Source organism: Rattus rattus, chromosome 17, assembly GCF_011064425.1.
Source record: "Rattus rattus isolate New Zealand chromosome 17, Rrattus_CSIRO_v1, whole genome shotgun sequence".
NCBI lineage: Eukaryota > Metazoa > Chordata > Mammalia > Rodentia > Muridae > Rattus > Rattus rattus.
The window spans coordinates 38,896,813-38,921,376 of record NC_046170.1 but is presented as its reverse complement, the minus strand read 5'-3'; the positions used below and the strand labels follow the sequence as shown (position 1 = coordinate 38,921,376).

At 47.7% G+C, this 24,564-nt stretch overlaps 1 protein-coding gene across 1 annotated transcript in view; it reads right to left on the bottom strand.

Annotated features, from left to right (window-relative positions):
- Positions 1-24,564, bottom strand: part of Cdh13 (cadherin 13) — a 1,043,248-nt gene that overhangs the window by 59,174 nt on the left and 959,510 nt on the right. Inside the window, exon 10 of the mRNA XM_032888181.1 lies at positions 21,406-21,659. Within this exon, the coding sequence (XP_032744072.1) occupies positions 21,406-21,659 (254 nt within the window). The remainder of the gene's footprint in view (positions 1-21,405; positions 21,660-24,564) is intronic.

The window sequence follows — 24,564 nt, the reverse complement described above, 5'->3', positions numbered from 1 at the left end:
TACACGGATATAACTTTTATTCTGTCACTAGCTGTTGCCATTATTTCTCACTGTTCATAGCTTACAAACACCACACTTTCCCCATGAGCATTTGTGTTCAGTGTAAACATTGCCCGTCTGTGGCAGTTTCCGGTATTTGCTTCCAGTTTCAGAAAATATTCCTTAGGACCGAAGGGTGGCCACTACACCTGGGAGCCACTACACCTGGGATAACCTTAACTTCCATGTCTACAGCCAGCTCAAGATGCAGGACAAACACGCTAGGAATCTAATCGACGCCTGGGCGCAGCAAAGGGTGACCTTCACCTTCGAAGAAAACTCACCTCAAGGAAACGGTTCATTTGAGAGAGAGAGAGAGAGAGAGAGAGAGAGAGAGAGAGAGAGAGAGAGAGAGAGAGAGAGAGACAGACAGACAGACAGACAGACAGACAGACAGACAGAGAGGCGGTAGTTTTCAAATTAACTGTGCAGGTTAGTGTTTACGTCAGCTTGACATGAGTTACCTCACCTGGGAACAGGGAACTTGGATTGAAGAACTGCCTCCTCCAGATTGACCTGTGGTCATGTGGGTGGGGCACTTTCTTGATTGATATAGGAGAGCCAAGCCCACTATGGGTAGTGCTATTCCCTGGGCAGGCAGTCATAGGTGCTATCAGAAAGCAGGCTGGGAAAGGCACGGGGAGCAAGCCAGTAAGCAGCATTTCTCTGCTCTGGTTCCTGACTGTTGTTCTTGGTGATGAACTATGAACTATAAGCAAAATAACATTCTCCACCAGTTGCTTTTGGCCTTGCTACTTCTGACAAAGTAGCAACAGAGTTTGCAACAGAGAGGCAAATTAGGATGTTGATGTTGACCTCCTAGAAGGTTCAACTGTTATGAGAGCAGGCGGGCACTGCATGGCCGAAGACATCTTTGTCACTATATAGCAAACGGTGCAATCTTAACAACATCGAGTGGCTACCTTCTGAACATGGGCACCATGGAACCCTTGTAACTAAGTTAATAGAAAAGAATTCCAATTGAATTTCAGCAGGTTCTTTTTCTATTAGTGGCAATGTTGCAGAGTTTGGTTTGAAAGAGAAGAGACTACTGAAGGCTTTCGACAAATTTCCGACACAGCATAGATTCAATTCTGAGAACAGAAACCATCCAGTAGGCTAGGATGACGTGCTTAATTTCTGGAATGTCACAGCTTGGGAAATGTCATTCTCCCTGGTATGTTGGTGGGCTGGTGGGGGACTGCATCTCAGAAAGCTTCCCTATGGAGATAGCAGAGTGGCTGGTTCGCATACCGAGATGGGTGTGTCGGGTTTAATTCACACACCTGGGCGTGGCAAAGCAAACCCTTTCATGGAATGCCCTAAACCATTCTTCCTAAGACAATGGGTTTGGAATTGGCGCTCTATCCTGGCGCGTAGGCAAGAACCGAGACACCTTTTAATGAACATTTTAGGATAAATTAGTATAATTCTTTTTGTGATGATCTCTTTTGCCTTTAGCAACCCAACCAACTTAAAACCATTTAAAACCCCACCTCAGAGAGAACACTAAAAGCACAGATCAATCCTTTACCTCTTCTCCCAACAGTCTTATGACCACAGCTTCTGGGCAAGAGCAGAACGTTTTCAAATCCCTGGGAACGGCAACCAAGGTGGGGGAGGGGCTGTGCTGCGAGAGCTGGGTGAAGAGTCCTTGTCATTCTGAAGATGCCAAGGAATGTCTTTATAGAACTCACAGGGGAATAAGCCTTTTCCACTTCTCATTGTAAAAGATGTGGCCTGTGTTGGGCTGTCTGGATAGATGGGGTTTCGGGTGATCTATTTTGTGTAGCTGAATGGATGTTATGACAACTGAAAGGGATATGTCCCAGGCAGCAATCACTAAGGTGTGTCTATTATGGACTTTGAGGCCCAGAGTCTGGGCCAGCATTTGGATTCTTGAAAACCGGAGGAAAAAGACTACAGTGCCTCTGAGTGTTCTACAGAGAAAATAAGGTGGTTCCTCCATAATTTCCTTCTTTCATTTGTGTGTGTGTGTGTGTGTGGTGTGAGTATGTGAATGTGTGTTGTGTGTGTGTATGTGAATGTATGAGTGTGAAAGTGTGTGTTGTGTGAGTGTGTGAATGTGTGTGTTGTGTGTGAGTGTTTATGTGTGTGGTCAGTTTTGGGTATCTGCCTTTGGTCTGCCTGTGATACTTTCTAATAACATATTTCTAGTTTTATTTCTATTGTGCTATAAGTCTGGGAAAAGCAACTTAGGAAGAAGGGGATTTTAGCTCACAATTCTGCATTACAGCCTTCACTGCAGGGAAGCCACAGCATTGGGAGTCTGAGACATTTGGTCATATCTCATCCACAGGGAGAGGGAGAGGGAGAGGGAGAGGGAGAGGGAGAGAAAGGGAGAGAGGGAGGGGAGAGAGAGAGAGAGAGAGAGAGAGAGAGAGAGAGAGAGAGAAGGATGGGGGGAGAGGGAGATAAAAAGGGAGAGAGAGAGAGGGAGAGTGAGGAAGAGAGAGGGAAAGAGAATAAGAGATGGAGGGAGAGAGAGGGGGAAAGAAAGAGAGGGAGGGAGATATGGGAGGGAGAGAGGAGAGAGGGAGAGGGAGAGGGAGAGGGAGAGGAGAGGGTACATTTTCTACTGTTTAGCATACATTCTCTCCTCTTACACAGTCTGGACTCCAACTAGGAAATGGTGCTACCCATTTCAGACTGGGTCTTCCCACATTCATTAAAGCAATCAAGATACCCTCCTCTCAGTCACAGTCATAGCCCAACCTGACCCAGATAACCCCTCACTGAGACTTGCTTCTCAGGGGATTCTAGCTTATGTCAAACTGACAAAACTAACCACCATACATGCCCCCTCACTGAATTTAGAGATCACCCATTTCTGTCCTTCTCAGGGCTGGGTTACAAACAAACCCTGACATGCCTGACTCTTACATGGGTGCTGGGGATTCGAACTCAACAACTTTGGTTTGCATACCTTACCCACTGAATCAAAAGCCATTTTTCTGCTTATACAGTGGTGTATGCGCTCATCATTAAAATCTCGACAACATAAAAAGTGAGGAAACTACTCAAAGTCTTGTAAGAGCCACTCATAGCATGGGTATTCTATTCAGAGTGTTTTTTGGTGGGTGTATTATGTCCACATTTGGGGTGGGGCAAGTCACAAGCTTGGGTGTCCTGTTTCTTCCACTTGAGTTACTAAGAACAATCTCCCCAGCCTAAGGCTTCCCATAAAACCCAGCCCTTCCCACTCCACGAATCTCACCATCTGTCTGCTCTGCTGTTTATTTATGCAGCCCCTTTGGCTGGACACTGAGTGTGTTTTCTAACTTTCCACTATCATAAATAAGCCTTCAGCACACAGCTCTGCACATAAATCTCTGTTTCCCGAGGATGTGAGTGTTTGACACTGTTTCTGATTATTTCTTTGAGATAAATTCCAAAGAGCAGAATCACTGCTACGGAAGAGGAGAGCTGTTTGAAGAAAGTTGATGCATAATGCAAAAATGTCTTTCAGAAAGTTTGTTCCAATTTGCATGCCTTGCCTGGGCTCGCAAGGGCTGCTTGACAGTGTGCCTTGTGGTTGTCTGTGTGTGTTGAAGTTTGGAGTGATCCATAACCCGGGTATGAAAGCTCTTCTTAGCCTCGTCTTGGGACCCTAGGACATTGAGGCTCTGGGTTTACACAGGCGTGGCTCTGCTCCCCTGAGCTACTCAGACTTCCCCCTCCTGCCTCTCCCACACTCCTTTCAGTACCACAGTCATCTCCTTCTAGGCAGCACAGTGTAAGCTTTGGCTACACTGTGGCTAGGCTTCTCTGGGTGCCTCTGTTTCCTTCAACCTTTTTACCATCTGTGTCTGGAAAGCCCCTCTTCCTAGGCCACTGGATCAGACTGTGGAGTCTCCGTTAAGGTGAGGCTCAGGGATGGTTGGAAGGGAATAAGCTTTAGATGAGGTATCTCAAGCCATAGACCTCCAGTGTCTTCTGACCTGGTGGGGGTTGGAAATTCAAAAGCAGAGATGAATCACTTTTTCTCTATACATACAGGCCAGCCACATCTCTCAGCTTCCCTCACAGCAAGGTTGAGGTGAGGGAATGTGGGTAGAAGTGATAATATCCCTCTTGTGACCAGTCGCATTTCCCACAAGGCCTTTTAGCTCTTTCTTCTCCTTTGGACAGTAGCAGTAGCCCTAGCCACACATCCCTGGCAAAGTCTAATGACACAGCCTCACCACCCAGCCCCACCATGCAGAAGGAGCTTGGCTCTCTGAATGGCGCTGCGGATAAAGCGGCCCCTCCCCCATCGTGTTGGTCCCCCGCGGGAGTAGACAATATGCTTGTATTAGGTCTGCACAGGAGTCAGTGTTACTCTCGACCAATTAAGACAGTATAATGGAACCTTGAGAAGCAGGTTCACAGGGCACCATGGCCATAGGTGGGGCTGTCAGAGGGCAACGTGGAAAAGCTTTTAACACAAGTTATGTCTGGGGATTATCTGCCATGTATTACAATAACTGAGGACAAGGCCTGGGATCTTATTAAATTGCAGAGACCCTGCTATGAGCTTTGCTAGATTAGCCATGTTTAATCCTCTCAATGGCTCCAGGAGCTATCTCCTTTTACATCTGCAGAGAATGCCGACGGAGAGATTAAGTTCCCTAAATGCCATGACCCCTGGTGGCAGAGCTGCTGTTAGAGGCAGCTTGCTCACATGTGATCCTGCAAACAAGAGCTGACTCCACGTAGGAGAATGGGTTACTGTGATGGGGAGAGAAGATCAGGCAACCCTGGGGAAAGGCAGAAAGAAGGGCACTCCAGAGACTGCATGAGAGCTGGGTCCTGACGAAGATTAGGAAATGTGTGGTGTGCTGGGCTCTGGCCATGGTGCTGAAAATATCAGACGTGGCGCCTGGTTCTGGCCATGGTGCTGAAAAAGGAGTCGAAAAGCGTGTGCGCTGACCGCGGTGCTGAGAACACACACATGCACACGCACGCGCACATGCACACACACATGCACACACGTCCAAGGTGGGTTGGTCGAGTAGGGTAGGAGTAAAGAGGAAGAGGAGAACCTTACACAGCAGGAGGTAGTGCGCTGGTGATGCCCACTAGGTCTTGGGCATTCTAGTTTTAGTTCGTACACAAGTGCTGTCGACAGCCGGTAGGGCAAAGGCCCCTTCTAGGTCTGGTCTGGAGAGATGTGTTGTCTGTGATTGGCACGTAGGAAGCATTCCATGGATAATCAGGGGACAGAGGAATTGATGAGGGAGATATGCTGGCATGTCATTCACACAGGAAGTGGAGCAGGGGGCTGAGGGTGGGGTTCAGTTGGTAGAACACTTGCTGAGCATGAACGAGACCCTGAATTTCCCAGTATGCAAACTTAAAATAAAGAATATGTTTTAGGAAAGAAGGGATCCGGAGAGGCAGCTCATCTGGTAAAATGCTTGCCTTGCAAGCAGGAGGATCCGAGTTTGATCAGCAGTGCCTGTGTAAAAGGCCAGGTGTGGTGGTAAGTGCTCATTATCGGGGCTGGAAAGGCAGAGGGAGGAGGATCCATGGGATTCTCTGGCCAGCCGGCTTAGCCTAAGCAGAGAGACTCGGGTCCCACTGAGAGAACCTGTCTCAATGAACAAGGTGGCTTGCTTACGAAGAACAACACTCAAGGTTAACCTCTGGTCTCCTTGCCCATACACATATGCACATACATGCACATATGCACACACATGCACATATGCACACACATGCACACACATGCACACATGCACACACATGCACATATGCACACACATGCACATATGCACACACATGCACATATGCACACACATGTACATTCAAACACATAGGAACAAAGGTACAGGGCCCCCTCTCCAACACACAAATAGAAGAGAAAGTGAACAAGAGACAGCACATCCATCACTGGCCTCTTAGCACAGCTCCCCCAGTACTCCCCCTAGCTTCCCTTGCTTTTCTTGCTTTTCTTACTCTTAAATATCCTGACGGAGAGCTCCTGATCTCTTCAGAGACTGAGGCTTTATAGTCTGGCTCGGTAGCTGCGGCCGCCACAGAATTAAGTAATGACAAAGTGAGTTATTATCCAGACTGACTTCTGCTGGGTCTGTAACCTGCAGCCCAGGTACCTCACTGTTGGAATGCTCACACACTGTCTCAGTGGTGACATGAAAAATGTCCCCTGTAATCCCCCGACTTGGAGCCATACATCCTTAGAGTCATGACTCTACACTTTGTGTGTGTGGGGATAATGTTGTTTTGTTGAGGAGGGGAAGAGGGTGTAATTGCATTTCCCTTAAATGTTGCATTCATTCTTGTTAATCAAAAATTAGTAGCTCTCTAAAAAAAAAAACAAATACACAATTCAAGCTCCCCGGGAAGCTGCTAGCATGGCTGTTTTAATTACACAGAAAGGTGGGGAAACAATGAATTCCTTCCCTTCTCACCTCTGGAACTAACAAGACAAAACCACAATGGTGGCCATACTTAGGTGGTAGGATTAAAGGTGAGTTTTAATTTTCGTCTCTGTTCTGTTCTGTGCTTGTTGGGTTTTGTACAACCAGCTTGTGTTGTTCATTAAAAACATTTAAGTGACTAAAAGAGAAGCGGGGGAGGGGGCTACAGAATTCTAAAAACTTACACACAAAGGAAATGCAGGCACACTTCCCCAACTCTTGACTCTCACTGCATTCCCAGAGGTAGCCCCTGTTGCTGATAGGGGTGCCAAACCTTGCAGACTCTCTTTCAGGGATCTCCCAGTTTCTAAAGAACACCTGTCTGACTTGTAGCCATCTTTTTAGCTGTTCACCCATTTCTTCTTTGTTCCTCAGGAGAAAGAGTCTGCATGCCCAATTCTTACTATATCCTCAGCGACAGTGTCTGTACTCTTTGGGTGCTTGTTAAATAGTTGAATGGTGGACTAAATGGTAAGGGATTATGAACGGCTTGTGGAGAACTATTCAACGGAGAGCTATCCAATGAAAGGCATTCCCTTTATGTATATGGGTGTCTTGCCTATGCACTACACATCGGAGTACAGAAAAGTGCATTGGATACCCTGGGCTGGAGTTACACTGGGTGATGAGTTGATATGTGGGTGCTAGGAACAAAATCCAGGTCCTCTTAATGCTCTTAATGGCTGTGTCACCTCTATGACCCCCCAGCACTGTCTGCCTCCCAGTGTCATCATGAGAGGATCTGTAAGGCTGAGGATACCAGTAGAGAGGATAAAGAGGGAAGGACTGTCTCTCTTCCCTCCTAGGCCAAGGGGAAGTACAGAGTGGGGAGGGCATCAAGTAGTAATTAAATATCGCCATTTAATTAGCATTTACTTGTGCTGTTTATTAAAGTCAGAGCCGGGTGGAAATCCCTTTTAATGCTTTGTGAAGACTCATTATTATCTCCTGGGTAGGATTTGGTGCATCTAATGCCTGGGTAAGAATGATTTGAAAACCACTCATTTGCAAGTCACTCATTAATTAAATTAAATTTTACTGAGAGCCTACTATAGTCCACAGGCATTGTTCATAATTAGCCCACTAGCCAAGGATTATAGCCCAGGGAGGGAAGACAGGTGGAAAAGACACAGGCAAGCACTCGTGGGCCATTTTTGTTGGTCACCATACTATGTCCTATGATGTCACCAGCGAAACTAGGCAAAGATAAACCCATGCTCCTGGGGTAAAACAGAGTGCTAGGTTCCTTCAAGCCTACAGATCAGAACATGACCTTGTTTCAGTTGTGACCCCTTGTTTGCACAGACTGCCGACCCACCGGCCTTGAACTCATCACAGCCAGTGGAACCACAACCGCATCTGAACAGAGCTTGTGCACCGTGCACATTTTCTCTGGATGGCTCAACATGGTTTCTGTGCACGGGGACAATGCTGTGTGTGGCCATTTAATGAGGGGGAAAACACCAACAGGAAGCAAAAAGTTGTGAGCTGTGGTCTCATGTTTCTTGACCGACTGGTTCCTCTGCTCTCTCATTATCCCAGGCTTCAAGATGAGCCTGGACATGAAGGGACTGACTGGACAGACTGGGGGACAGAGATGGCAGACCCTTCAAATGGTGGCCCTCAGCCAGGATGATAAGACTACGATCCTTTAAGAGATGGGGCAGTGCTGTAAGAAACAGGACAGTTTTCTGGGTGCAGATGTGTTTGAATGACACCTGCTCTTGCAAAATAAAGAAACGTTTCCCTACTTCAAAGAACTTTGACCAAAACAGACCTGGATGTCAATTCCTTCTCTCCAGCCTGCCCAGCCATGTCTGTTAGAATGCCACTCATCGGCAGCTAAGGGACAAGGTAGACACCCCCACCTCACACAGGTATGCATGATGAGGACATATGCATGATGAGGATTTCTGAGAAGGACACTCAGTGGTTTCTCCCACCACCCTTTCTCTTTCATTATGCTCCACTTTCTTTGAGGTTCCCCTTACTTACAACCTGTTTAAAACCTTTTGTAGTCTCTTGCTGTTTCCAGTCAGAGACTTCTTTTCTCTTCAAGCCTCGTGGCTGTTCTCCACAGGTGAAGGGGTCTCCATTCCCCTATGTCTTGCAGCTGCACTGTCTGCCCAACAATTGTGCTGGAAGCTTCAGTCTCCAGCCCTGACACCTCTGGGAGGCAGTGGGACCTTTGAGAGGCAGAGTCCAGTGGGAGGTCTCCGGGTCACTGAGGACATGTCCTCCAAGGAGCTGGAAAGCATGGCTGCTACCTCTTTGTTCCCACAGGAGCTGGAAAACCTATGTGTAACACGTTTCCAAAGCAACACCCTTTTCTTCATAAGTTAATTTAGCTCAGGTCCCTGTGGTTGTATCAGAAAGCTGATGGTTACCGAAAGGGTGACTACCTGTGCCTCACCTCCCTGGCTGACAGCTCTGAATGGCCACAAAATAATTGCTCTTAGCCTGTATCTCTGAGGAACTCATTTCTACCCTTGTTTGGATCCACATGGCCGCTTAGCCTTTCCCACCATGTTCTTCACAGAGAAATACCAATGGTGCCAGCATTCCTATGCAGGGTTGGTACCCAGCAGGACACAGGAGGAAACCCGGCAGCAGCCATTGCACTGTACTTAACACGTCCCTGTCTTGCTTATGTGAATGTTGCAGTAATTATGATTTTAAAATAATTTCTTTAAAAAATTATTTTATGTGTACGTGTGCCTGAGTGTGTGCACCACTTGCACGCAGTGCTCTGGGAAGCCAGAAGGGGGGACTAGATCCCCCTGGATGTAACATGGAGGCTAGCGGTTGAGGAAAGAGAAGCAAGTGGGGCGATGAGGTATATTTCATAATGTTTAAGAATTACATTTATTTAGTGTGTATGTGTGTGTGTGTGCGCGCGCACATATGTGAGTTTGTGTGCCCATGTAGAGGAACTTTCAGGAATCAGTTCTTTTTTTTTCCCCCCACGTGGGTCCTGAGGGTGGAATTCAGGTGGTGAGGCATGGTGGTTAGTGCCTTCGCTGTTCTTGTTATCCCTCAAATGTACAATTATTGTATGTCAATTAGAAATATGTCTTGCTTAGCATGAGTTGTGATCCTGTCCCCCAAAGCAAGGGCTAGGGATGTAGTTCAGTGGGCACAGAGCCAGGCCAAGAGTGTAGCTTGTAGCTCAGCGGTAGATTGTGTCTGGTAAACATAAGGGGATGGGTTCAGGTTCCAAGATCCTCACCTTGGCAGTGACGGTGGATACTATTAACTGCCGGCTTCATTGCTATGCCCTGTAGGTATTTGTTACATGTTTTTGGGATGGATGGATAGATGGATGGATGGAAGGATGGATGGATGGATGGATGGATGGATGGATGGATGGATGGAGAGATTCATTCAAATGCAGAGACCCTCTCTACCATTCACAGACCTTCACAGGGATCAGCAGGGGTTCCAAATGGCAACACAAGGTCTGATCTTACAATGTGTAAGCTCTTGGGGCCCAGCTTAGCCACGATGGCAAGACATCAGTTTAGAGTCTCACCACTTCAAACCACAAGTCCCAGAGGAGTCGGGGAGGCCAGCCGGGTGCCAAGGCTGGGCTGAATTTCCCGTGTTAGTTCTCCGACCTGCTTGCCCACTGTGTGGTTCCTGTTTGAGGGTTGGTGCAATGATCAGCTTCTGGTGAGACCCTGAGATGCACTGAGCACTGGCTGGTGTTGCTGGCTGTCAGGTGTGGCCTCCCCTCTGTTCTATACCAAAGACCCACACCTATTTTGAATGTCTTTATTACAAAGTACTAAAAGCTAATCAAAGCTAGGCATGGTTATGCATGCCTGGAATCCCAGAACTTGGGAGTTCAAGGTCATCCTCAGCTACTGTAGGAAGTGTGAGGCCAGCCTGGGCTACAAGAGATGCTACCTCAAAAAAAAAAAAAAAAACCCACCCCACCAAAACAAAACAATCCCTAATGCTAAGCAAATTGAATGACTTAGAGAATAAATATTGGGTAAGAAGCAATATTAACATTTGTCAATATTTTTCTAGATTGGTTCTGAGAATTAATTTCCAAGGCAGACAAGAAGACGAATGATAATTATATTCAAATAGAACCAATCTGAAACCCTATTTTCAACTACGAGTGTCTGCCCCTGGCAAATGCATAACACGTGTAGACAGATGTTACAAAGCTGGTTTATAAAATAACCTTGCGACTGTTCACCCGGTGCTTTTGGACGATCAAACCCAGTGCACACCACCCAGGGAATCCATGGACATCTTCTCTGTGGGTTAGGACAAAACCCAGACTTCTGTTCTTGGAGACCAGAGAGCTCAGACCTTCCAAGATCGTTTTGTGTAATTTATTAGGCTTTCTGTCCCACAGACATTTCCATAATGGGGGTGTGTGGGGGGGATCTGACCACTCAAAACAAGGGCTGAGTCTACTAATACATTTACATAAATAATTAAGAATTCCACAGCAATGCGGCAATAAAATGTATCACTGCCATAAACCTCCAACTGGAGAACATCACTTTAATTAAAAATTACAAAAGGACTCCCATAAACAACTCATTTATATTTCAAGCGCTGTGTTGGGTGACTGCAGAGAGAAATATCTGGACCCATTTATAAAACAACACAACAAAACTCCCTCACCCCAGATCTTATTATTGAGGTCAGTGGCCACATGTAATTAGAACGGAGTGTTAATAGGTCTTCGTAGATGGAGAGGCCTCTTCTAATTTCCCCAGGTAGACAGGTTATGAGCTAGCCTTTAAGATTTGATTAAAATTTAGAAGGTGGGTGGCACCCCAAATTAAACTCTTAAATCTGAGTCTGAAACCCAGTTAGGACATTTGTGACCCTCCTTTCTCCCACTGAACATTTACTGCTTATGCATCTTGGGTACCTGTGTGTCTCAGGACCTCGGGGGTGACAAGATTTTCATTTTCAAGCCGATTGAATTATTTTTCTGTTTTGCCTTAGCAATTACAGAATAAAAGTCTCACAGTTAGCTAATGACTTTTTTTTTTGCCCAATTTACCACTTTTTGGGGAGGAGGGGGGCACAAGTATGCATGGTTTTCTTTTAAAAGGCCCCAAATAGTAGATTAAACAGGGCTCTGAAGAAAAGTCTTGATGGGTCCAGGACGGTCGGAGAAAGATGAAATGGGCAATTTAAACAAATCTTTCGGTGCTAAATTTTCATTATTCCGTGGCATTCTTTACCATGTTGAGTGCATGAGTGCCACTCAGCTGAAAAGGGTCAAGTTCAGGGAAAAGAGAGCGACAAGACTAAGGCAGCCCCCATCCCCCTCCCTTCACCCCCAAAAGGAAAAACCAGGACAGAGCGGGTGTCATTGATTCAGAGGCTGTGCTCTGAATAGACTCAATTTGGATCAAGTTGGGAGGAGGGCTGGTGGATGGAGAAGGCTTCAAGATGTGACCTTCAAGAGCCTGAGCCCTGCTGCTGTACCCTCTCTCCCCCTGTGGTGGTTACCCTGCCTGGCACCAGATTAAAACAGGGCCGTTGGAAACACTTCCAAAGCTGGTGGGCATTAGCCAGTGTGTAGGGAATAAGAGAGCTTGTGGCCAAGAACAGTGATAGGATATGGAGGAGGATACTGATGGGGTAGAGCAGGGGAGAAGGCAGGAGGGTTATGAGTTCAAGGTCAGCCTGGGCTACACTTTTCAGGTCAGCAAGGTGGCATTTGTGGTTGACCTATCCTAAATTTGATCCCTAGAACCCACACATCTGAAGTTGTGAACCAACGGAGGCCAATTGTCCGCCGACACTCCCAATGCATTGTTCTACACTTGCACTCTTGTGTACACGCACAAGTAATAAAAGAACACCAAAAATTAAAAAAAAGCCAGTCATGTCTGTTTATGCATTCGTATACTGGCACTCAGACACCGCAACCCGGCCACCATCATCCCTTCTATGCCTGTTAACTGTGCTCTTGCAAATGCCGGGTCCAGGGCCAGGTCTGGCCTGTGTGTAGACTTTCAAGGCCCTCAGAAGCTTTCCAGCCTAAAGACTGTCCACCACATGAAAAGTACACCTCAGCATATCCATGTAACATGTAGATGTTTTGCTACAAAAATTTAAAGCCATTTAAGCATTTTTTCCCCACTGGCAATTATTTGATGAGGAAGACATTTCACTGCCGGTTGCCTGCCATCTCCCTAGCATCTGCTCAGGTATTCCTGCAACGTGCAATGGGTACCTGCTTCAGATACTCGTGCAATGTGAGATGCGTACCTGCTTTGCAGACTTAAAGATGTTTCTGAAATATTGTTTAGTTTACAGGGGCTGTCCCAAGATAGGAACATTGGTCACTTAATTCTATTTAACTTCAGATGTTTTATTTTGTTATTTCTCTCTCCCTCCCTCCTTCCCTCCTCTTCTCAGCAGTCTCAATCATCACCAAGTTTCCTTTTTCTTTTTCTTTTTTTCTTCTTCTTTTAAATATATGCGAGTACATTGTCGCCCTCTTCAGACACACCAGAAGAGGGCATCAGATCCCATTGCAGATGGTTGTGAGCCACCATGTGCCTTGGAATAGAACTCAGGACCTCTGGAAGAGCAATCAGTGCTCTTAACAACCGAGCCATCTCTCTGGCCCCAACATTCTTTTCCTTATGACTATCCACTTCTGGGAGGTTCAACATGCACCACTCCTTAGGAGGGAACATGCAGCAGGTAACGCTGTGCTAGGCTTAGAGCATGTTCTAAGTATACATCCCCGTTCCAATAGGTCAATGAGTTATCACTACAATCCTGGCTCATGAATGACGGTGACCTTGAACTTGCTATGCAGCTGTTGATGACCTTGAACTCCTAATTTTCCTGAGTCTATCTCCCAAGTGCTGACATTAATAGCCGTACCTGATCTATGGCTTACTGGGATGGGTCTTGGGGCCTTGTGCATGCTAGGCAAGTGTACAACATACTGTGTGGGTTCCCAGTCTCCCTTGTATTGTCTGATACTTTGTTAGGTAGAACTTCAGCATCCAATGTCACTGGATTCTATGGCTTGGATAAAGGTCCCCCAAAAGCTTGTGTGCCACAAAGATTGGTCTTAGGATGATGAGGACCTTAGTGGGTGGGGCCTAGGGGGAGGAAGTTAGGTCGTTGGAAGCATGTCTTTGAAGGGGGTCTTGGCACTCCAGGTCCACCTTTTTCTCTCTTTGCTTCCTGTTCTCTGAAAAGTGATCTGATTGTAGTGTTATGCCCCCCCACCATGATGTGCAAATTCCCCAGAGCCCCTGAATAGCAAGGATGATGAACTGTGGATGGTGGGATGCGGATGATAGAATTTGGATGAAGGACTACAGATGGGGCCTTTGCAACTATGGGCCTGAGTGAATCTCTCTCTCCTCTGGCTGATTTTGTGTTTTGTGGTGCTGGGATTTGAATTCAGCACCTCATGTGTGCGAGTCTTTTTCTTTCTAGGTGGACCACCTCAGGAATTCTGTTCCCATGATGGGAATCTATCTCAGCCACGAGATGTTCTCAGGAAAAATCTACCGTGTTAAATTGAGAGGTTTGATCCACATGGCAGGCACTGTCACTCACTTCTCAGTGCCCACTCTTCCTTAGCAAAGATCTCAGCTGTAAGGACTACACTAGTTAGGGATGGTCATGGGAATAACACTGGGAAACTTGAAGAGGAATCCAGGAAATCACCTTAAAAAAACCCAGGACACGGGCAGATAAATGGCTCAGTGGTAAAGGCCCCTGCCATGAAGTCATGAGGACTCGAGTTCAGAGGCCAGAATCTCTGTAAATGCTAAGTGAGGTGCCAGGCAGTCACCCGTAGTCAGACCTTGGGGACATGGAGACAAGGGCTCTCCCAAGACTGGGCGTGTAAGTGAGCTCTGGGTTTGGCTGAGAGTTACTGCTTCATGAATATGGTGGAAGATCAATCCAGTATGATTCCTGATATAAACCCTGGTCCTACACACACACACACACACACACACACACACACACACACACACACACACACACCACACCTAAGCACAAACAACAAACATGAATCACACACACACACAGACAAAGACACACACACACACATGAACAAAGACACACACACATGGAACCCACATCCAAGCACAAACATGCATCACACACACACACAAACACACACACACACACACACACACACACACACACACACACACACACGCAGACACGCACAGACAAAGACACACATATGCAGTGGGGAAACCAGAAAGCATCCCTTATCATTTCCCTTGCCCCATCCTGATGGCTGAGATACAGATATAAAGGCCGGCACACTGGCAGCTACAACAGTTCATGAGGACGAGATTGCCCAATAGCAGCATCAGAAGTGGTAGGACCCTGGGCTCTTGACCATATTCTGGGGCTGCCACACCTGCCTCCTCTTGTCTCGTGTGAGGAAAATGCTGTCTTTTCAGAGCCCCCTCAATTAGAATCTTCCTGTTCTATCCCGAATGTATTTCCTGCTGAAATGGCAGGCACTAGCAACGGGATAAGGGGGTGCTTATTCAGCAGTGAATGGTTGATGGCTATTTCTGCACATGGATGGCTGCTTGGCATATCCGAAAGCACAGGTGGCAGGACACAGAGGGATGAGTGACATCAGCCACGTGCCGTAATTAATGGGAGAACTCTTTGCACGTGTCTCCCCCCAATCCCTCCGGATCTGCATAGAGGTTGTTGAGAAGGATCTCCCTGGATGGATGATTACAGATATTTTCTTTCCCTCATTGCAAAAGTTTCCTCTATGAGCTGTCTCAACAGTCACCAGACAGATGGAATTTTCCATCACTCAGAGCCCGCTGTCTGTTTCAATCTGGGGCGAAGATACTGAGTGATGGGCTTGTGAGTGGGCCTCAATAATGAAGGTCTTCTAGAGAATTTACACCCCTGCCTGGACACTTCCTGCCTTCAGGGCTACAGGCTGGGCAGCAACCAAGTGCCTGGGCTTCTGAACAACCCCTTTGAGGATCAGAGTCAGGGCTAAGCCTGGATGTGCATTCTGTCACACAGGACAGTATGGGCAAGGGGACAAGACCAGGGGTTTGTTTAGAGGTTCTCACAGATGTGTGGAGCAGCAGGAGACCCCTCCTGGAGGAGGCTGGGGTGATCATCAAGTGATGACCCAAGTGATGCCCCCAGGATGCTCACTGAGGACAGCATGGCTACTTGTTGCTGGCTTGGGGGTTAAGTATGATTGGACTTGAGATGGATGAAGGTGGTTATTGGAACTCACTTGCACAGAAAGTCTTAGACTGGATGGAGACAGAGAAATAGAATGAGGGAGGAGGTGGGGGGAGGAGCAGGAGGAAACACTACAGTATCACCAGAAGATGCCTTGCTCCCATCTTGCAGAGGAGGAAGGAGGGAGAGGTGATGAGGGCATGGTGGGTAGAGAGAAGAAAGGGAACCAGTTGAGGAGAAAACCCAGCTGGAAAAGTGTCATCCAAACATGACATGAGTCATGAGTTTGATCTCCCAAACACACATCATAAAAGCCAGGCATGGAGATGCATGCCTGCTATCCCAGAACTGGAGAAGCAGAGACAGGTGGATCCCTGGGGCTTCTTGGTCAGTCAGCCTAGCCTATTTGGTGATCTCTGGGCCAGCCTAGCCTATTTGGTGATCTCTGGGCCAGTGGGAGACTTGTTTCAAGGTGGACAGCTTCTGAGGTTAATCTCCTGGCCTCCTACACATGAACACACATACCTGTACACACGGATCATTCACAAGGTGGGGGCAGGCAAAGAATAGAAATAGAGAGAGGGGGTTGGGGATTTAGCTCAGTGGTAGAGCGCTTGCCTAGGAAGTGCAAGACCCTGGGTTCGGTCCCCAGCTCCGAAGAAAAAGAAAAGAAAAAAAAAAAGAAATAGAGAGAGGAGGGGGGACAAGAAAGGCAGGGAAGTTTGGAGTGAGACAGATACAGAGGCAGAGGTTGGGAGGAGAAGACCAAAGAAGGACTGAGCTAGGAGAAGAAAGCCCAGAGGGATGGACAGAGAGAAAGACACAGAAGTAGAATGGGATGGACAGAGAAGCCGAGGGATGGACAGAGAAGCCGAGGGATGGACAGAGAAGCCGAGGGATGGACAGAGAAGCCGAGGGATGGACAGAGAGGCAGAGGGATGGACAGAGAAGCCGAGGGATGGACAGAGAAGCCGAGGGATGGACAGAGAGGCAGAGGGATGGACAGAGAAGCAGAGGGATGGACAGAGAGGCAGAGGGATGGACAGAGAAGCAGAGGGATGGACAGAGAGGCAGAGGGATGGACAGAGAGGCAGAGGGATGGACAGAGAGGCAGAGGGATGGACAGAGAAGCAGAGGGATGGACAGAGAGGCAGAGGGATGGACAGAGAAGCAGAGGGATGGACAGAGAGGCAGAGGGATGGACAGAGAGGAGAGGGATGGACAGAGAGGCAGAGGGATGGACAGAGAAGCAGAGGAATGGACAGAGAGGCAGAGGGATGGACAGAGAAGCAGAGGGATGGACAGAGAAGCAGAGGGATGGAGATATTTTTGGCACAGCCATTGCTAAGAGGGAGACAGAGTTCTGTGCGGGACCGCTGGGCTCTGCCATTGGCATAGCTGTGAGTAGAGGCCGCTAGGGGCAGCAGGCTGGGTCAGCACCATTTTCTTTTGTTGTGCCTTAGTCAGCTAAGTGCAGAGATCTTGAGATAAAATAATAGCTCCCAGAGTGAAACTCCCTCCTCTTCTAATCCCGTTCCCTAAAGAATTACTTGAGCTACAACAGTAATGAGACCAGAGACCGTTTGCAAAGTCATCATCTGCCTGAGATGAGTCCAGTGAAGAGCTGTGGGGAAGTCTCTCCCAGCCTGGCCCCTCCACTCAGCCTCGCTCACCCCCTGAACATACAGCCTCCCTGGAGGCCCCTTTCCAGTGTGCTGGGTCAAGCTCCCCATCACTAAAGTGCCTTTCCTTCCCAGGGTGGTAGGTCCACTTGGCAGGGATGTTTCATGAGTAGAGAACCAGCACCAGAAGAGGAGAAAAATGCAGGGGGCGGGCAGGGCCAGGAGGAGGAAGGAGGAGAAAAGGGAAGGGCAGTGAGTGGAGAAGAGAAGAGAGGTTGAGGGAAGAGAGAAGGTTCAGCCCGTGAAACTGAGGAAGGGATACTTGACAGGCAATTCTGATGCCTAGTGGGGAAAGTAACCAGCCTAGCATTCCTCATTCAAGCCAGCATCCCTCATCCAAGCCAGCATCCCTTATCCAGTCCAGCATCCCTCAGCAAGGCCAGCATCCCTCAGCAAGTCCAGCATCACCCAGGCACTTTAGCATCCCTTAGCCAATCCTGCATCCCTTTAGATGTGAGCAGATATTGGCCCTCTTAGGTGACCAGCTGTAGAGAACTAAGGTGGTTGTGTTATCTGAGGGTTTCTGTGGTTTCCACCCATGGGGACCATCTGTGCCTCCTGAAAACCCGGCATTTACTTACTCTTGTCTCCTGAGAAGCGTCCCAGCCCTCTCTAAGTGGTACTAGTTCAAACTTTCATGGAGGATGCTGGGATCAACTGTGGTACTGAACAATAGGGTCAGCCCATGGGCACTGTTCATCCCCTTGCTCTTCTGGGTCACATGTCCCAGATGGCTCAGTAAGCCCCTGCTGGTACTGGCTGCGCTGCTTCTGGGTAGGGTGTGGCTCTTTCTGCAGGCAGAGAGAGGACTGGTCCAGGGCTGACCTAGTTTCCTTGGAGACGTACAAACCTGAATGAGGATGGAGCCAGCCAGGGGGAATAGCACCATGGTGTGAAAAGGAATCTGGCCTCGGTACCCCAGTGCCATCTCGCTGGCTGCCAGGTCTCCCATTTCAATCAGTGGGGCCGATCCATGCATTGTTTGGCATAGGTGAGCGTGAGCTGGGTCCAGGTCATTGGTGGCCTGTGTCACAGATGCTGGTCAGACCTGCCTTTCCAAGTTCACAGATATTTAGCAGCCCCAAACCCCCTCAGTGGGCACTCCTACCATTGCACCGGGGCAATAGGAAACCCATGACCTCTAGCTCTATGGCCTGGATCTTGCTTTCCAGCCTCTGACGTTTGCCTTAGTACTCAGTGGCTTGGCCATCGCCAACAAGCTTTCTCTCTGCATCTCATCCATCCTTCATTCGGGTGCAAGGAGGAGTGTTTCCTTGACCTGTCTCAGTGCTTAAGCAGTATGCTCTCCTGCCTGCCTTCCTGGCTCACCATTGATGAGTGGTCACACCTCCGCTGGCCCTCCAGTTAGGTGCCCTTGGCCAGAGGCTCGTCCGTTGCTCAAGCCCAGAGACCTGACAGGAGTGTGACCCAGAGTGAAGCGGGAGGGACAGCAGCTGGAGATGCTGTGTTTTCTCTGTGAAGCTCTGACATGTCAGGCCACCAGCTCATGTCACCTGGAACCTTAGGGATACCCCTGCAGCCTCTAGTTTCTTCTTCCCTTTTCATCCCCAGCAGCACCACAGCGGAGACAGCAAGGTAGAGCCCAGGCTTAGCAATGCTCGCTCCAGCTGCCGCTCATTTTATCCCCCACGGGAATCCCCTGCCTCCACCTCCTATTGTAGAAACACAAAATGGTATTAAGCCGCCCTAAAGACAGCCTGCACAGCTGCCTTGTAGCTAAGCTACAGGTTTCCCATCCAAGTCCTTAAGAAATGCTCTCTTTTAAGGTTAAATTGTCTTTTCCTTTGCTGGATCCCCAGCAGGGGGCAGGGAAGAGAGAAGACAGGGGAAGAAAGGTGATCTCCCATTCTCACTGTCAGCGAAGTCATTACTTTCTTGCAAAATCCTCTAGTTCATCTGGCAAATCAGAAAGTCTGGAGGTGAAAAAGAAACTTTGTGTGTGTGTGTGTGTGGTCAAAATACCGAGAAAAACTTACTGTGGGGTACCCGGCCCTGATGAATATATTCAAAACACAAATCTTGGACCCAAGGCTCAAGGAACATCATGAAAGAGAGGGCAGAAAGATGCTACGAACCACAGGAATGGGGAGTCTGTTCTGAAAGTGTGTTTCTTAGATTGACAGAGAAGCTGCACCCTTGACACCTTGACAACATGGCTGCCCAAGCAAGACCTGGACATTGACAACACCAATAGATATGCTGACATGGAGGGGAAGGACCTCAAGAGGTCTCATCCCCATACAAAGACCCACAGGTCACCATGGAATGCTGGGAGAGGGAGAAATAGCCCCTAACTGGTTATCCAATACCAAGTGGTCATCCCGGAAGTCATATATGTACAAGCGACACTAAATGAACCGAGTAGGTTGTATTCATGTACTTATGCGTATATAGGTATGACAATAACAGAGGGAAAAGGGGCCAGGAATATGGGAGAGGGTGGCTGGTGCCAGGTAGAGAAAGGAAAGAGGTAGATGGTATAATCATGTTTTAAATATGACCCAGCTAAAGACAAATAAAGATAAGTTAAAATAAAATAAACAACTAATTAAGGAATGAAGGCAGAAATTGTTGACTGCCCCACCCCCACGACTGATTATTAGAACTCCATCCCAGGGGTCCATTTCTAAGGATCAGGCAAATTCTGCTCTTTGCCTCTGATGCCCAGAACTAATGTGCATTCAGAAGGGAACGGACAGGGCATTGTGTCAGCCCATCTCCTCTACCGTCACACCTGGGAAGACTTGAGCAAGTGCTCACACCTGTCTGTAGTGTAGGCGTGTGTGTGAGTCCATACATCTGTGTGCATGCATGCGAAGCCCAGCCTCTATCAGTCTCTAAAGATAATAATAATAGATATTAGGGACAGGTCTCACTCCGTAGCCTTGACTGGTCTGGATCTCATTATGCAGACCAGGCTGGCCTTGAGTTCACAGAGGCGATGATGCCTCTGCCTCCCCAGTGCTTGGATTAAAGGTGTGAACCACCATGCTTGGTGCACAGATTATTTTCTGTCAACTTGATTGAAACTTGGGCCACCTGGGAAGAGAGAACCACAGCTGAAAGACTGCCTCCCTCAGACTGGCCTGGAGGCATGTCAATAGAGGGATTTTCTTGATTAATGACTGATGTTGGAGAGCCCACCCCCAGTAGGCAGTGCCAACCCTGGGCAGGTGGTCCTTGGCTGTGTCAAAAGGTAGGCCAAGCAAGCCATGAGCAGCAAGCCAGTGATCAGCACTCCTCCTAAGCTCCTGCCTCAGCTACTGCTTGGGTCCTTATCCTGACTTTTCTCAATGATTTAATGGGACTGGAATATGCAAGCTATCCCTCCCCAAACTGCTTTTGGTTATGGTGTTTATTATTGCTTGGTTATGGTGATGGAGAGCAACTGAGGATACCTGGCCTCTACCTTATGCGTCGAGGCAGGGTCTCTCATTGAACCTGGGGCTTACCAATCAAGCCAGACTGACTGCCCAGCAAGCTCTAGGGATCTTCCTGTCTCTGCCTCCCCAGTGCTGGGATTATAAGTGTGCTCTACCACATCAGCTCTATGGGATCCAGGGACACAAACTCAGATCTTTTTACTCATGGAACTCTCTTCCCATCCCTGAATTCCCAATACCTCCTTCCACAAATGGAACCAACCAGTGCCTTTCTTGTAAGGCTGGAGCATCAAGAGAAGCAGAAGCCCATACAGCCTAGCTCTTTATGACCCTTCTTTAGTCTAGGGCATTTGAGGATGTAGCCATCAAGCTGGTCCCTTCCTGAGATGGAATCACAGGTTAGGATATTGTCCTCTCACTGACAGCACTTTGGCTCCATCAGATACAAACTTCTCTTTCCTCCCACACATCCAGATGGGCAGTAGGGTTAACTCAATAGCATTTTGCAATGGGCAAACAGCAACTGAAACCAGCGACTACAACCAGTGACCAGCAACTAGCGACCAGCTTTGGCAACCAAAGAGGAAGGCGGTTTCTTGTATGCTTCTATCTGTGGATCCTGAGTAGCTCACCCACCTGATAGTTTGATGTTGCAGGGAGTCCGGGTCTGTGGCGTTCACTGTCAGCAGCACACTGCCCACAGAGATATTTTCCTGTTTGGTCACCATCATGGGGTCTGGGTAGAAGACTGGTCCCTCGTTGACATCCAAGACCGTGATGTGGACAGTTGCCGTGGAGCTGGGGCCATAGGAGACGTCGGGTACCAATGGGTCCTCATTCTCCACTTTGATCAGCAAGGTGTGAAAGGCAGAGATCTCATAGTCCAGGGGCTGGGGGAGCAGACAGAAGGGTGTTAGAAAGGCGCACATTCTGGATTTCATGTGTGCTTTGCACTTGGTCCCTTTGGCATTGCCTGAGCAGCTGTGAGCGCTGGGGACAGGTCTGGGCTTCATGGTTTAAGTCTTGTGCCATTTCAGAGGTCTTTAAGAAAAAGAATGTGACATCTGGGAATGTGTCTCAGGTGTGAGAGGCTTGGTTATTGTGCACAAAACCCTAGGTTCTGTCCCCAGTTCATCACAAGACCAGGCGGGATGGGCCATGAAATCTCAGTGCTCCAGAAAAGCAGGAGGATCAGGATCTCTCTCTCTCTCTCTCTCTCTCTCTCTCTCTCTCTCTCTCTCTCTCTTTCTCTTTCTTCCTTCCTTTCTTCCTTCCTTCCTTCCTTTCTTCCTTTCAAGATTTATTTATTTATTATGTCTACAGCGTTCTGCTTACATATATGCCTACACACCAGAAGAAGGCACCAGATCCCATTACAGATGTTTGTGAACCACCATGTGGGTGCTGGGAATTGAACTTGGGACCTCTGGAAGAGCAGTCAGTGCTTTTAAGTGCTGAGCCATCCCTCCAGCCCCTAGGATTTCATTTCAATATGACCCAATCTAGAATCCCCTGGGAAGAGAGTCTTAATTCTGGATTATCTAGATCAGGTTGCCCATGGTTCTGTCTGTAGGACATTGTCTTGATACTTAATTGAGGTGGGAAGACCCAGACTGAACATGGGAAGTTTTGGGGCTGGGCCCTGGATATGTAAGAGTGAAGCAATCAAGCAAGCATCGCTCCAGACATTTATTTCTCGGCTCTTGACTGTGGATGTCTTAAGTCCCTGCCTTGACTTCCTCTCAACCACAGACTGTAACTTGGAATTATAAACCCAAAACAAAACACAAAACCCCTTCCTCTGCTAATTTGCCTCTTTTCAGGGCATTTAAAAAAATCACAGCAACAGAAATGAACTAGAACAAAGGTCATTGGCTCCCTAATAAGTACTAGGCTAGCCTGGTCTAAAGATCTTTCTCAAACAAACAAGGAGAAAAGGAACAGGGCGCAAGTAAACAAACATGGTGCAACACCATTATGTTTGGATGGAAAAATAAATGAATGACCCTTCCCCCCAACCCCCGACTTGAGCCTTAGTTTCTGGCAATACTGACGCTGTAAGGTTTCCAGACTAATCCATTAACTCATGACTTCAACATCCCTGGGGGTTCAGTGAAGGAGAAACCTGAGGACCTGGGATCCAAGCAGAACGTGAGATCACCCCACTTCCATTACCCAGGTAGACAGGTAGAGCAGGCAGACCTAGCTTCACTCCTATGGCTGCTGGCCCTGCCTCGACTTCCTCATAGTGTCTGATTGCCTCATTATATTTTGTGCCTATCCCGCTAACATGAGAGTAACTTACTGCTGCGTCCTCTTTCCTTTGATTCTAGTAACAGATTTTCACCCATGCCAAGTGACACCCTGCTAGGTCAGTCACCCCGTTAAAGAAATTTCAGACAAGGAGCCAGGACAGTTGAGAAATAGTTACTTACTCCAACTGGGACACTTAAGGAGACAGAAGCTCTGGCTTGTTGGGCCAGACTGTGTTGAGGACATGGATAACATAGAGGGAGGCATGTATCCACTTGTATGTGTGATAGGGCTCAGGTCGGGATCCCAGAACCAGAAGCAAGGTCTATATGACTTCCTGTAGCACCTTCTCAGAGGAGAGAAATCAGGGGACAGATGAAGGTCCTGTGAGAGGTAACCTGTAAGGATGTCAGGAGCCATCTAGGAGAGGCTAAGGCTAGCAGGTGACTTTCCTGGAGGTGGCCCATCGTTTTCTGCATGGCCTGTGATGGGTGACCTCTGAGAGGCAAGGTCCCAAGAGACTTCATCTCAGGTTTGCTTCCTATTGCTCATAGGATTTTTTCTGTCCTTGTTACACAGTCTAATGCTTCCTGGGCATTAGCTCACCCTGTTGAGCAGATCTTCTTCAGATCCATGAAGATGTACCATCATGAAGTAATGCCATATAGACAAATTGATGGTTTCATAATCCCTGATATCGATTTCATAGCATTCCTGACCTGATTTGAATAATTTTAGGAAGAAAGTTTTAAGAGATGGTTTTAGCTGTTTTGGCAGAAAGATGTAGTGAAATTAGAATCAAGAATAGAGCATGCCCCCTCCTCATAGAATAGTGAGTAAAGGCTGCACAGTAAGGAATACAGTGAGCTTTCACAATTACACCAGAAAGAGAAAGAGGCTCAGGATAAATTTGTGATCAAGGAAGAACATTCATTCTAGGTCAGGTCCAAGGCTGAAGTCACAGGTGTGCACTATGATAAAGCAAGGCCGTGGGAAATGGTTGCTTTGAACTTATAATGAGCTTATGAATGAAACACTGCTTTGAAGTTAACACCAACATCTTTCTGTAACTCCCCCTTTGTGTAACATTTTATCTATGAGGTAATTTTCTAAAGAGCTTTTGTCTAAGAAGGTATAAGGCCAGGGAGAAGGAATAAAGTGTAGCATTTGGGCCTCTGCCCCACCCACCCAATGTACATGCCTGTCTATACATACATGTGTAGATATGTGTGTATGTACGTGAGTATGCATGAACACTTGTGGAGTTGATGAGACAGGTGGTAGGGCCCAACAAGAGTGTATGAGTGTGTATGAGGGTGTGTGTGAGAGTGTGTGTGAGAGTGTGTGTGAGTGTGTGTGTGTGTGTGTGTATGTGTGTATGAGTGTGTATGTATCTGTGCATATTGCCTGTGTCAAAGATTTTAATTCTTTTCTTTTCTTTTCTCTCTGGTTCACGAAGAGTTAATGAGTTCCAAGCCTCTCACCTGGCCAGTGAGAGGTCCTAGAGCAAGAGAGAAAAGCAACCAGTGCTTATTAGCATGA